This window comes from Ranitomeya variabilis, chromosome 1, assembly GCF_051348905.1.
Source record: "Ranitomeya variabilis isolate aRanVar5 chromosome 1, aRanVar5.hap1, whole genome shotgun sequence".
NCBI classification, from domain to species: domain Eukaryota; kingdom Metazoa; phylum Chordata; class Amphibia; order Anura; family Dendrobatidae; genus Ranitomeya; species Ranitomeya variabilis.
In genome coordinates, this window is record NC_135232.1 from 939,630,897 (window position 1) to 939,644,768 (window position 13,872).

At 40.4% G+C, this 13,872-nt stretch overlaps 1 protein-coding gene across 1 annotated transcript in view; it reads right to left on the reverse strand.

Moving 5' to 3' along the window:
- Nucleotides 1-13,872, reverse strand: part of SLC7A11 (solute carrier family 7 member 11) — a 384,257-nt gene that overhangs the window by 115,110 nt on the left and 255,275 nt on the right. The window contains exons 8-9 of the mRNA XM_077279166.1: nt 12,604-12,707; nt 7,260-7,356 (exon numbers count right to left, since the gene is read on the reverse strand). Coding sequence (XP_077135281.1) covers nt 7,260-7,356; nt 12,604-12,707 — 201 coding nt within the window. The remainder of the gene's footprint in view (nt 1-7,259; nt 7,357-12,603; nt 12,708-13,872) is intronic.

Below are 13,872 nucleotides of genomic sequence, written 5' to 3' on the forward strand. Positions count from 1 at the left end.
TAAACGACCCTTTGGGTATTTACTACCCGGAATTAAATCTATAGCACAATCGCACTCACGGTGCGGAGGTAGCGAACCCAGCTTGGGTTCTTCAAAGACGTCACGATAATCAGACAGGAACTCAGGGATTTCAGAGGGAATAGATGATGAAATGGACACCAAAGGTACGTCCCCATGAGTCCCCTTACATCCCCAGCTTAACACAGACATAGCTCTCCAGTCAAGGACTGGGTTGTGAGACTGCAGCCATGGCAATCCTAGCACCAAATCATCATGTAGATTATACAGCACCAGAAAACGAATAGTCTCCTGGTGATCCGGATTAATACACATAGTCACTTGTGTCCAGTATTGTGGTTTATTATTAGCCAATGGGGTGGAGTCAATCCCCTTCAGAGGAATAAGAGTCTCCAAAGGCTCTAAATCATACCCACAACGATTGGCAAAGGACCAATCCATAAGACTCAAAGCGGCGCCAGAGTCGATATAGGCGTCCGTAGTAATAGATGACAAAGAGCAAATCAGGGTCACAGACAAAATAAATTTAGACTGTAAAGTGCCAATGGGAACGGATTTATCAAGCTTTTTAGTACGCTTAGAGCATGCTGATATAACATGAGTAGAATCCCCACAATAGAAACACAACCCATTTTTCCGTCTAAAATTCTGCCGCTCGCTTCTGGACAGAATTCTATCACACTGCATGTTTTCTGGCGTCTTCTCAGTGGACACCGCCAGATGGTGCACTGGTTTGCGCTCCCGCAGACGCCTATCGATCTGAATGGCCATTGTCATGGACTCATTCAGACCCGCAGGCACAGGGAACCCCACCATAACATCCTTAATGGCATCAGAGAGACCCTCTCTGAAAGTAGCCGCCAAGGCACACTCATTCCACTGAGTAAGCACAGACCATTTACGGAATCTTTGGCAGTAAATTTCAGCTTCATCTTGCCCCTGCGATAGGGACATCAAAGTTTTTTCTGCCTGAAGTTCCAAATGAGGTTCCTCATAAAGCAAGCCCAAGGCCAGAAAAAACGCATCCACATTGCGCAACGCAGGATTCCCTGGTGCCAATGCAAAAGCCCAATCTTGAGGGTCGCCGCGGAGCAAGGAAATCACAATCCCAACCTGCTGTGCAGGGTCTCCAGCAGAACGAGATTTCAGGGACAAAAATAACTTACAATTATTTCTAAAATTCTGAAAGCTAGATCTATTCCCTGAGAAGAATTCCGGCAAAGGAATTCTCGGCTCTGATACCGGAGCATGAACAACAAAATCTTGCAAACTTTGTACTTTCGTGGCGAGATTATTCAAACCTGCAGTTACACTCTGTAGATCCATTATAGACAGGTGAACATAGAGCCATTCAAAGATTAGAAGGAGAGAGAAAAAAAAGAAAGACTGCAGCATAGACAGACTGGCAAGTGATCCAATTAAGAGCACACTAACTACTAGAGAAAAAAAAAAAAAAAAAAAAAATTTTCAGCAGACTTCTTATTTCTCTCCTTTCTCAGCCAAGGATTTTAACCCTTTAGTGGGCCGGTCAAACTGTCATGATCTCCATGGCCAGAGAACTAGCATAAGCCTCAATAGGAACAAGCTCTTGGAAGATGTAACTGTACTGACCATGAACTAAACCTACCGCATCATCTAGAAGTAGCCAGGTAGCATGTCCTACTTTTTATCCCTATATGCCCAGCGCCGGCCGGAGAACTAAATAATGCTAGCAGAGGGAAATATAAGACCTGACTCACCTCTAGAGAAATGCCCAAAAAGGAGACAGAAGCCCCCCACATATATTGGCGGTGATATGAGATGAAACAACAAACGCAGCAGGAAAATAGTTTTAGCAAATTTGAGGTCCGCTTTCTAGATAGCAGAAGACAGAAAGCATACTTTCATGGTCAGTAGAAAACCCTAACAAAACACATCCAGAAATTACTTTAGGACTCTGGCATTAACTCATAATACCAGAGTGGCAATTCCTGATCAACAAGAGCTTTCCAGACACAGTAACGAAACTGCAGCTGTGAACTGGAACCAAAATACAAAAACAAAACATGGACGAATGTCCAACTTATCTAGTAGATGTCTGGGAGCAGGAACAAGCACAGAGAGGCTTCTGATAACATTGTTGACCGGCAAGCATCTAACAGAGAAGCCAGGTTATATAGCGACACCCAGATCTAATCAGAACAGGTGAACAGGGAAGATGATGTCACAAGTTCAATTCCACCAGTAGCCACCGGGGGAGCCCAGAATCCAAATTCACAACACTTCACTGTTGTTCTGGGTGAAGGACACAAGGAAGCGACTTTTTCCTGACCGGGAGCATCCACTGACGATGCACTGCTCTGACATTTGGCACTTTCCGAGGAGGAGGCGAAAGAGCTAGAGGCAGAGTCAGCAATGAAAGCCAATACTTGTTCCTCCTGCTCCGGCTTCAAAAGTGGTTTTCCTACTCCCAGAAAAGAGAGCGTTCAAGGCCTTGTGTAGCCAGACGATGAACCTGGCTCAACAACTCAAGACTTAGGTGCTGTACTGCTTTTACCATGACCACCTGATGCTCCACCACCACTACCATCATTACCAGCTGACAATGACCGCCCACGGCCACGACCTCTTCCACTAGACTTCCTCATTGTTTGCAAAACAAAACCAAAGTAACGGTATTTGTTACTGTAAAACAACTTATAAGGTGAACTCAAACTTCTGTAGGATTTATATATACCTTTATAGGTGCCTGACACTGAAAGGAAAATCAGGCCCAATGTTACACACTAGGTTTTCTGTGCCCCAATAATTTGAGACAGATGGCACACACAGGACCGGCACTCAAGCAGAAATGCCAATCTTAATCTCCCACTATTTTTTTTTTTACAGGGAGAATTTACCAAAAAAAAAAAAATGGCCCAATATTACACACTGGTTTTCGGTGGCACACAAGGAGAGACAGATGCCACACACAGCACTGGCACAGAGGCAGACTTGCCAATCTTTATCTCCCACTATTAATTATTTTTTTTACAGGGAGAATTTACCAAAAAAATAAAAAAGGCCCAAAATTACACACTGGTTTTCGGTGGCACACAATGAGAGACAGATGCCACACACAGCACTGGCACAGAGGCAGACTTGCCAATCTTTATCTCCCACTATTATTATTTTTCTTACAGGGAGAATTTACCAAAAAAAAAAATGGCCCAGTACTACACACTGGTTTTCGGTGGCACACAAGGAGAGACAGATGCCACACACAGGACTGGCACAGAGGCAGACTTGCCAATCTTTATCTCCCACTATTAATTATTTTTTTTCCAGGGAGAATTTACCCCCCCAAAAAATGGCCCAATATTACACACTGGTTTTCGGTGGCACACAAGGAGAGACAGATGCCACACACAGCACTGGCACAGAGGCAGACTTGCCAATCTTTATCTCCCACTATTAATTTTTTTTTTTACAGGGAGAATTTACCAAAAAAACAAAATGGCCCAATATTACACACTGGTTTTCGGTGGCACACAAGGAGAGACAGATGCCACACACAGGACTGGCACAGAGGCAGACTTGCCAATCTTTATCTCCCACTATTAATTATTTTTTTTACAGGGAGAATTTACCCAAAAAAAAATGGCCCAATATTACACACTGGTTTTCGGTGGTACACAAGGAGAGACAGATGCCACACACAGGACTGGCACAGAGGCAGACTTGCCAATCTTTATCTCCCACTATTAATTTTTTTTTTTACAGGGAGAATTTACCAAAAAAAAAATGGCCCAATATTACACACTGGTTTTTGGTGGCACACAAGGAGAGACAGATGCCACACACAGGACTGGCACAGAGGCAGACTTGCCAATGTTTATCTCCCACTATTAATTTTTTTTTTACAGGGAGAATTTACCCCCCCCAAAAAAATGTCCCAATATTACACACTGGTTTTCGGTGGCACACAATGAGAGACAGATGCCACACACAGCACTGGCACAGAGGCAGACTTGCCAATCTTTATCTCCCACTATTAATTATTTTTTTTCCAGGGAGAATTTACCAAAAAAAAAAAATGGCCCAATATTACACACTGGTTTTCGGTGGCACACAAGGAGAGACAGATGCCCACACACAGGACTGGCACAGAGGCAGACTTGCCAATCTTTATCTCCCACTATTAATTTTTTTTTTTACAGGGAGAATTTACAAAAAAAAAAAAAGGCCCAATATTACACACTGGTTTTCGGTGGCACACAAGGAGAGACAGATGCCACACACAGGACTGGCACAGAGGCAGACTTGCCAATCTTTATCTCCCACTATTAATTATTTTTTTTACAGGGAGAATTTACCAAAAAAAAAAAATGGCCCAATATTACACACTGGTTTTCGGTGGCACACAAGGAGAGACAGATGCCACACACAGGACTGGCACAGAGGCAGACTTGCCAATCTTTATCTCCCACTATTATTTTTTTTTTTACAGGGAGAATTTACAGAAAAAAAAAAAAGGCCCAATATTACACACTGGTTTTCGGTGGCACACAAGGAGAGACAGATGCCACACACAGGACTGGCACAGAGGCAGACTTGCCAATCTTTATCTCCCACTATTAATTTTTTTTTTTCAGGGAGAATTTAAAAAAAAAAACAAAAAAAAAAAACAATATTACACACTAGGTTTTCTGTGGCACACAATGAGAGACAGATGCCACACACAGCACTGGCACAGAGGCAGACTTGCCAATCTTTATCTCCCTGCAGTAATCTCAGAAAAGTATGGCAGGCAGCTATAAAAAGGACTGCTGCACACAAAAGTGTGGACAAACAAACAAGATAGCTGTGCAGAAAGGAAGGAACAGCAGGATTTGTGCTTTGAAAAAAGCAGTTGGTTTGCACAGCGGCGTACACACACAGCAACACAGCTATCAGGGAGCCTTCTAGGGCAGCCCAATGAGCTACAGCGCTGAGGAAAAAAAATGTAGCTTCCACTGTCCTGCAAACAAAAGGTGGTGTTGGACAGTGGAAATCGCTACAGCACAAGCGGTTTGGGGGTGAATGTACCCTGCCTAACACTATCCCTGCTTCTGACGAAGCGGCAGCAACCTATCCCTACGCTCAGATCAGCAGCAGTAAGATGGCGGTCGGTGGGAACGCCCCTTTATAGCCCCTGTGACGCCGCAGAAAGCAAGCCAATCACTGCAATGCCCTTCTCTAAGATGGTGGGGACTGAGATCTATGTCATCATGCTGCCCACACTCTGCGTCCACCTTCATTGGCTGAGAAATGGCGCTTTTAGCGTCATTGAAACGCGACTTTGGCGTGAAAGTCGCGTACCGCATGGCCGACCCCACACAGGGATCGGGTTGGGTTTCATGAGACGCCGACTTTGCCAAAAGTCGGCGACTTATGAAAATGAACGATCCGTTTCGCTCAACCCTAGAGGTAATGTGATGGTCTGGGGTTGCTTTAGTGCTGGTAAAGTGGGAGATTTGTACAAGATAAAAGGGATATTGAATAAGGAAGGCTATCACTCCATTTTGCAACGCCATGCCATACCCTGTGGACAGCGCTTGATTGAAGCCAATTTCATCCTACAACAGGACAATGACCCAAAGCTAACCTCCAAATTATGCAAGAACTATTTAGGGAAGAAGCAGGCAGCTGGCATTCTCTCTGTAATGGAGTGGCCAGCGCAGTCACCAGATCTCAACCCCATTGAGCTTTTGTGGGAGCAGCTTGACTGTATGGTATGCAAAAAGTGCCCATCAAGCCAAACCAACTTGTGGGAGGAGCTTCTGGAAGCATGGGGTGAAATTTCTCCAGATTAACTGCTAGAATGCCAAAGATCTGCAATGCTGTAATTGCTGCAAAGGGAGCATTCTTTCACGAAAGCAAAGTTTGAAGGAGAAACATCACAGATGTAATATCACAGGTATTTACCCACCTATAAATGGAGTGGAAGTGCACATGCTTGACCTCGGCTCCATTTATCTATTAGACCCCTAGGGAACAGTAATTAACTCTCAATCCTGAGAAAACTAGTTTCACCAGTTTTGGACGAGGCTATTGATCACCGTTCTTGACCAAGCACAATTTCACATATTTTCATATATGCAGTTTAAAGAGTTGTAAAAAAAATTTCATTGTGATATTTAAACAATGTTTGCATTTATTTTATTTTATTATACACGGAAATATTTTTTATCCTTTTTACTTACTCTTTTTTTGCTTGGAAAATAAATGAAATATGAGTCTGTTTTTCAATTTTTATGACTAAAATACATTTTGAATTTAATCCCCTTTCTATAAAAATTATTTTTATATAGCAGTCACATTTTTTTATGTATGCGGGGCTTATACAATGATTTAGATTGGCAATGCCAATGAATTATTATTTTTACCTGCTGTTTAATTATTGTTATTTATTTTTTGTTTATTTCACATATTGTGGTTCCCCTGTAAGACCTTTTCATCATTTAAATCCTTTTTTATTTTTTCCCCTGTACTTGGAGTTGATATATAAGCCTCAGTTACAGAGGTAATGCAGCATCCTGGCTGCATTGCAGAGCAGTCTGATTCTCCAAGGATTCAGCAGCTCCTGCTTACTCCTGACATCCAGCCAATGCGATTCTGGGGTCAGGATGAAGCACTTCATACATGCTTTGAACACAGCGCTTGCTTAGCACTGTGTACACAGCAATTGGAAAGGCAGAGACAGTAAAAAACCATCCCTGCATTCTCTTTGGGGAGCCCAGGGGTGTTTGACCACCAGCGTCCTGTTTCTGCAGCTGCACAATCACGTGCAGCTGCTCTATTACATGGTAAAACAAGGACTGCCTGGTCTTTTAAAGTCTATGAGTGGTCTGCAAGTAGTTAATAAAAGCTTTTCACTAAACACTTGGATATATGACATTTGTCATTTTGTTCTGTTGATCACTATGTTTTTTTTTTAAATATGCTTTTAACATCAAGTAAACAACACAGACAATGTGCCAAGAATCCACTATAAAAACATCCTTATGCTATATATGTTCATTCAGATAATGTATTTTCTCTAAATCTAGCGACTGAACAGAACAGGCTGGTCTATACTGGTGGCAGTTATAAAACATTCACAATAAACAATTTTGCCCTGAAAGACATGTATTTTAGAGGATAAAAAAATGTATGAATTACCAGCAAAAAGCAACAATAAATAATCATTGTTAAAAATGATGTACGGTAAGTAAAAGCCATCAAAGATGTTCATAGCTTACCAAAACAATGACAGCTGGCAGAGGAGTATGCTTGTGTACATGAATCATAGAAAGGATCTCTGGAAGGTGACCTTCTCGTGAGGCAACGTAGAACATCCTGATTAAATAGATACAAATGTTACAAATAACAATACAGTAGTTGAGCCATTTTGGGTTTTTTTACGTGAAATTTAAATAATTGAATTATATTACCAATATTTAATTTATAGATAATTCAGGGGTAAATGATTGCGTATGTGAAACACCTGCTAATTATCATTTTGTTTCTTCTTATCCTGAGATCTTATCCAATTTTACAATACAAACTGCATACACCATTAAATAGATCTCTTAGACCTGATGAAACTGATGCACTTCCTTTGAAAATCCATGACAGAATGGATATAAGATGCTAATAAGAAAATGAACATTTTATGGTGAATTCATTCTAAAGACTGAGACGGTTCATGGGTTTAAGTTTATTCACTCTTGGCCCAGCTACTCAGTATACCTGATAGACACTGATACTACACTGAGAATGGCATAAAAAATAAATAAAAACAATTATTGACCTGTTGTTGAGTTTTCAGTTTGCCTCCCAAAGATATCCTGCTCTCTATGCTGAGCGGTTACATCAGGGTTTCATTGTAAGACTCTGAAATACATAACTCAGACAAAACCTCTGGAGGAAGATTCCCTATAATGAGGCAAATGGAGGCACTGTGGATGCAGACTGGCCAATGATTTGGCGGTGACCATCTTTTTGAGCATGCATAAAAGCACTGTCAGCCACAGTTTCACAACTAAACAGAATCCAGACGGAGTCCAGAGTAACTTTGCTGCCTCATTATAGTGAATGGGACCTTTAGGAGTTTAATTTTTATGACATAATTTGGAGATTTAGATGGAAATCCCGATGGAAGAGCTCAGTGTAGAGCAACGGATACATGTTATCCCAAACGTTACTGTATGCAAAATATTCCCAATAAAAGCTTCAACTCAATCGTCAAAAAAAAGTCCCCACTTATGTCCATCATCTGTTATCGGAAATAAAGGGAGCTTCCAAGTTACTGGTAGCACATAAAGTCTGGATATACGCTATAGCTCCTCGCCCCCCAAAAGAAATCCAGCAAATTCTGCACTTTCGAAGTCAAATTCCCCCCTTCCTTCTGAGCCCCACCAAATTTAGCGCCCACATGTTTGGCATTTCGGTAGTGATGAGAGCCCAATTAATTTACAGGTGCGTGCCTCCAGAAGCACAGGCTGGGCATACTGTGCTGGTCATGATAATGTATTGGGCACTGCAATATACTGCCCAATATACTGACAGATTTGCACTTAGCACCATCCACTGCTGCTTGTTTCTGGAAAACACGCATGGACTCAATATTGTCACTACACCTGTAGATTAATTCCTAGAGGGATATGCTTTCCAAAATGGTATAACATGAGAGTGCATTCTGCTCTTCTGGCACTTAAGGGCTCTGCATATGAAGTCTGCAAACTATTCTAAGATAATTTGTTCTCCAAGAGTCAATTAGTGCTCCGTCTCTCACGAGTCTCACTATATGGCTAAACAGTATTGTGCAGCCACATATGGGGTATTGCTACATTCAGCAAACATCATGTGACAATGTTTTGTGCTTTTTTTACCCATTTCTCCATGTGAAAATGTATATTTTGGGGCTAAACAAAATTATTGTAGTAAAAATGTAATTCTTTTTTCTTCACTGCCCAATGATATGAAATTCTGTAACACAATTGTTGAGTCAATATGATCACTATACTCTTAGATGAATTCAATAAGAGTTGTAGTTTGCAAAATGGGGTCACTTATGGGCAGTTCTGCTATTCTGGCACCTTAGGGAACCTTCAGTTGGTTAGGCACCCGCAAACCTTATAAACAAAATCTGCACTATAATATGGCGCTCTTTCCCTTCTGAGCATTCCACTGTGTCTGAAAAGTATTTCACAAGTATATATAGGGTATTTTCTAACTCAGGAGAAATTTCACAGCAAATTGTGAGATCCATGTTTTCCTATTAGCCCTTAAAAATTTTTAAAACTAACATTTTACTGGTAAAATTGTAATTAATTTCTCCTGACCACCCAAAGGTATACAATTCTGTGAGGCACATGTGGTGTCAATATGCTCACTGCACCTCTAGATTAATTCATTGGGAGGTGTAGTTTAAAAAAAGGGGTCACTTATTAAATGGTTCTGCTGTTATGGCACCCTAGGGTTCTACCAATGTGTGCCCAAACTGTAGCTCTACACCACATATGGGGTATTAGTGTACTTATGAGAAATAGCAAAACAAATTGTAAGGTCCATTTACTCTTGTTACCCTTGTGAAAATGAAAAAATTTGGGCAAAGCCAACATTTTTGAGTGAAAAGTTTATTTTTTTCATTTTAATGGCTCAACGTTATAAAATTCTGAAAAGCACCTGGGGGTTCAACGTGCTCAACACAACTCTAGATAATTTCCTTGAGTGGTGTAGTTTCATAAATGGGATCACTTGTGTGGGTTTTGCAATGTTTAGGCACATCAGAGGTTCTGCAATAGCATGGCATTCACTATCTAATTTTGCACTTCAGAAGTCAAATAGTGCTTCTTCCCTTCCGAGGCCTGCTGTGTGCCCAAACAGTAGTTATCCACCACATATAGGGTATTGATTTACACAGAAGAGACTGCTCAACAAATGATATGGTCCCTTTTATCCTGCTACCCCTGTGAAAACGATAGATTTTTTGGGAAAAAAATTGGGGGGCAAGAAAAATGTATTTTTTTAATTTTCACAACTCAACGTTATTAAAGTCTGTGAAGCACCTGTAAGTTAAAGGTGCTCACGACACCTCTACATAAATTCCTAAAGTGTAGTAGCTTGCAAATGGGGTCACTTGTGGGGTTTCTACTGTTTAGGTTATATTTGGGTCTCTTCAAACATGACATGGTGTCAGCTATGGATTCCAGCCAATTTTGCAATCCAAAAGTCATATAGTACTCTTCCCATCCAAACCCTGCCGTTCCCACAAACAGTAGTTTTCCACCACATATGGGATGTTGGCGTACTCAGGAGAAGCTTCACAACAAATTAAATGTTGATTTTCTCCTGTTACCCTTGAGAAAATGCAAAATTTGGGGTTAACTCAACATTTTGTGGGAAAAAGAAAAATTTTAATTCTTTCCTTCCACATTGCTTTAAATCTTGTGAAGCACCTGAAGGGTTATACACTTCTTAATCGTTACTTTTGAGTATTTCTTGTCTTATAAGCCCCTTTAAAGTCACTTCAAATGTGATGTGAGCCTTCCAAAAAATGGTTTTGGAAATTTGTTTTGAAAATTGAGAAATTGCTGATCAACTTTTAACTCTTCTAACTTCCTAGTAAAGTAGACAAGTGGTAAAAGTTATTTATTAACTAGTTTGGGTGATATAACTATGTGGTTTCAGGCCATGTGCACACGTTCAGTATTTTTCACGTTTTTTTCGTGTTTTTTCGCAATAAAAACGTGATAAAAACGCGAAAAAAACGCAAAAAAAACGCAAACATATGCCTTCCATTATTTTCAGGGTATTCCGCATTTTTTGTGCAAATGTTGCATTTTTTTCCATGAAAAAATTGCATCGCGGAAAAAAAAGCAACATGTTCATTAAATTTGCGGAATTGCGGGGTTCCGCACACCTAGGAATGCATTGATCTGCTTACTTCCCGCACGGGGCTGTGCACACCATGCGGGAAGTAAGCAGATTATGTGCGGTTGGTACCCAGGGTGGAGGAGAGGAGACTCTCCTCCACGGACTGGGCACCATATAATTGGTAAAAAAAAAAAAAATTAAAATAAAAAATAGTCATATACTCACCCCTCTGATGGCCCCCGCAGTCTTCCTGCCTCTCAGGTGCATGCTGCCGCTTCGGTTCCTATAGCTGGTGTGTGGTGAAGGACCTGCGATGATGTCGCGGTCTTGTGATTGGTCGCGAGTCCGGTCACGTGACCGCTCACGTGACCGTGACGTCATCGAAGGTCCTGCACACACACATCATCTATAGGAACGGACGCCGCTGAGGACATCGGCTGTCTGCAGGTGAGTATAACCATTTTTTTAATTTTTTTTATTACTTTTAAACATTCTATCTTTTACTATTGATGCTGCATAAGCAGCATCTATAGTAAAAAGTTGGTCACACTTGTCAAACACTATGTTTGACAAGTGTGACCAACCTGTCAGTCAGTTTTCCAAGCGATGCTACAGATCGCTTGGAAAACTTTAGCATTCTGCAAGCTAATTTCGCTTGCAAAATGTTAAAAAAAAATGCGAAAATACCGGGAAAAAAACGCAAAAAAAAAATGTGGATTTCTTGCAGAAAATTTCCAGTTTTCTTCAGGAAATTTCTGCAAGAAATCCTGACGTGTGCACATACCCTCAAGGCATAAACAATAAAAGTTTGAACATTTCCAAATGTTTTAAATGTCCTCCAAAATTTTGATATTTTCACAAATAAAAGCAAAAAAATATCAGCCTAAGTGTATCACTAATATGAAGTACAATGCGTCATGAAAGAACAATCTCAGAATCTCTGGGATACGTTGAATCGTTCAAGAGTTATTACCACATAAAGTGACACTAGTCCGGATTGTAAAATTTGGCCTGGTAAGGAAAGTGATAATAGGCTCAGGGGTGAAGGTGTTTAAGTGGTTGTCTAAGGTTCTTAAATAGTTAAAATTGCAAAAACAAGTACAAGTACATTTGAAATTTACTTCAAATTAAAAAGTCTTCGTTTCTCAAGAATTAAGGGATTCTTAATCATACAGGTTACCAGTCACCTTTTTAGTCTTTTAGAGCTGGGCAATTTCATAGACAAGAAGCAGTACACAGCTCGCAAGTCTGGCTCTGAAGTTGGCCAAATCACTAGATCTTGCCATCTCCAGGGTCACTGTGCTCCTCTGATGCTGAAGAGGCAAAGCTGCCTCTCTTTGCCACATGGGAGATTGCACGGTTCAGACCAGTGACACATCCATGTTGCTGGTCTGTACTGTGAATCATCATGAGTGTATCGCACCTGAAAAGCAGGATGCTGGGATGTAGAGGAGTCCGGTTCTCCTGAAGAATGAAGAATAGTCAATCAATTTAATTTAGCTCAATATTTTGTGCACTTATTGGTACGATTTGGAGCATTTTAAGTCACAACGCTCACTAAACCTGGTTCTCATTTTGCTAACACTTTTCAAAAATGTCTAGTGAAGCACTAAAACAAGTAATGAGTCTAGCATATGGCGTGCACAAAATCATAACATTTAGCTTAGTGAAAATTAACATTGTGTTAAGGGAATAATGGTACTTAGCATTTCTAATATTTCTTACCTGGAAACAGCAAAAACTCCCCCATTCATTGAACCAAAGCAAGATAAAGCAACAAAAATGGGAACTGCCAGAGAAATGTTTCCCAGGAGACGTTCTGCATATGTCTGTAAAGAATTGAAGAAACTTGAATTTTTTAAAAATGATTCTACTAGTGGACACTTGACAAAATAGTTGTATGGTTTAGATTTGTGCCAAATGTGGGTCTAATTCATATATACCTAGTACCTCCTTGAGTCCAACAGAAAGATCAATATGTCTCTGCTTCTCAGTTAGGACTATTTTGATCAGTCTACTTACATATTTGACCAATATCCTTATTGGCACCACATGTCATAGAGCTGAAGTATTTGGGAATCATTTATTAAGTAGAGGTCAGCTTTACAGTAATTGCAGTGTTGACCAAAATTAAGATAGATGAGACATTTGATGTTATTCACATGATTCAAAAGGTATCCAGAAATGTTTTGTAAAGCAAAATAAACATTCAAATTCAATTATTTGTATCTATTATAACATTGTAGAATTGTCTGGAGCCTTTGTAATCTGCCCTTTCCCATACAATGTGTGTAGTTGTGTGAAGGAGGTTAATGGACCTGCCTCTGAAACATAATCAGTGTGTAATTTATTTAAACTATTTCTATGTATAGCAGAGGTTTTGTTTCTTGATAAATAATTCTGTGTTTCTATTTAAAATTTAAAGGTCAGGATTTGATAAGTGATACTTAGCAGCATTTTAAAATCGTTTCCTTTTATCCCCCAAAAAATCTCTAAATGCATTACTAAAGTGAAATTCACAGTTCATTGGCATGGTGCATGGTAAGGAAAAGGTCCTGTAAAAGTGTGTTTACACCACCTGACTTGTGGCACTAATCGACCATCGATCAGCCACTGTTTTCTGTTCCGTGGTCATTGAATAGCTAATTTCGATAGGAAGTCCACATTTACTTTGTGCAGAACAATCAGTAATAGATCATTCTGTGTGCACGGGATAGAATTGTTCTCGGCAGCGCAGGCAATGTGCTGCTGAAAATGAAAATCTTTTAACTACCAAAGAGCCTCTCTGCTTCTCTCCCTTATGTCGAGTCAAGGAGAGTATTGATATTATTTTGGGAATGGGCATGGGAAATGGGAGTAGAGAAGCTAAGACAGGCCACCACTGGCAGCGGGAACAGCTGATTGTTGCGGTTGCCAGATGTGGCAGCCCCATCGATCTGATATTGATGACCTATCCTAAGGATAGTAATGTAATAATAATAATAATAATAATAG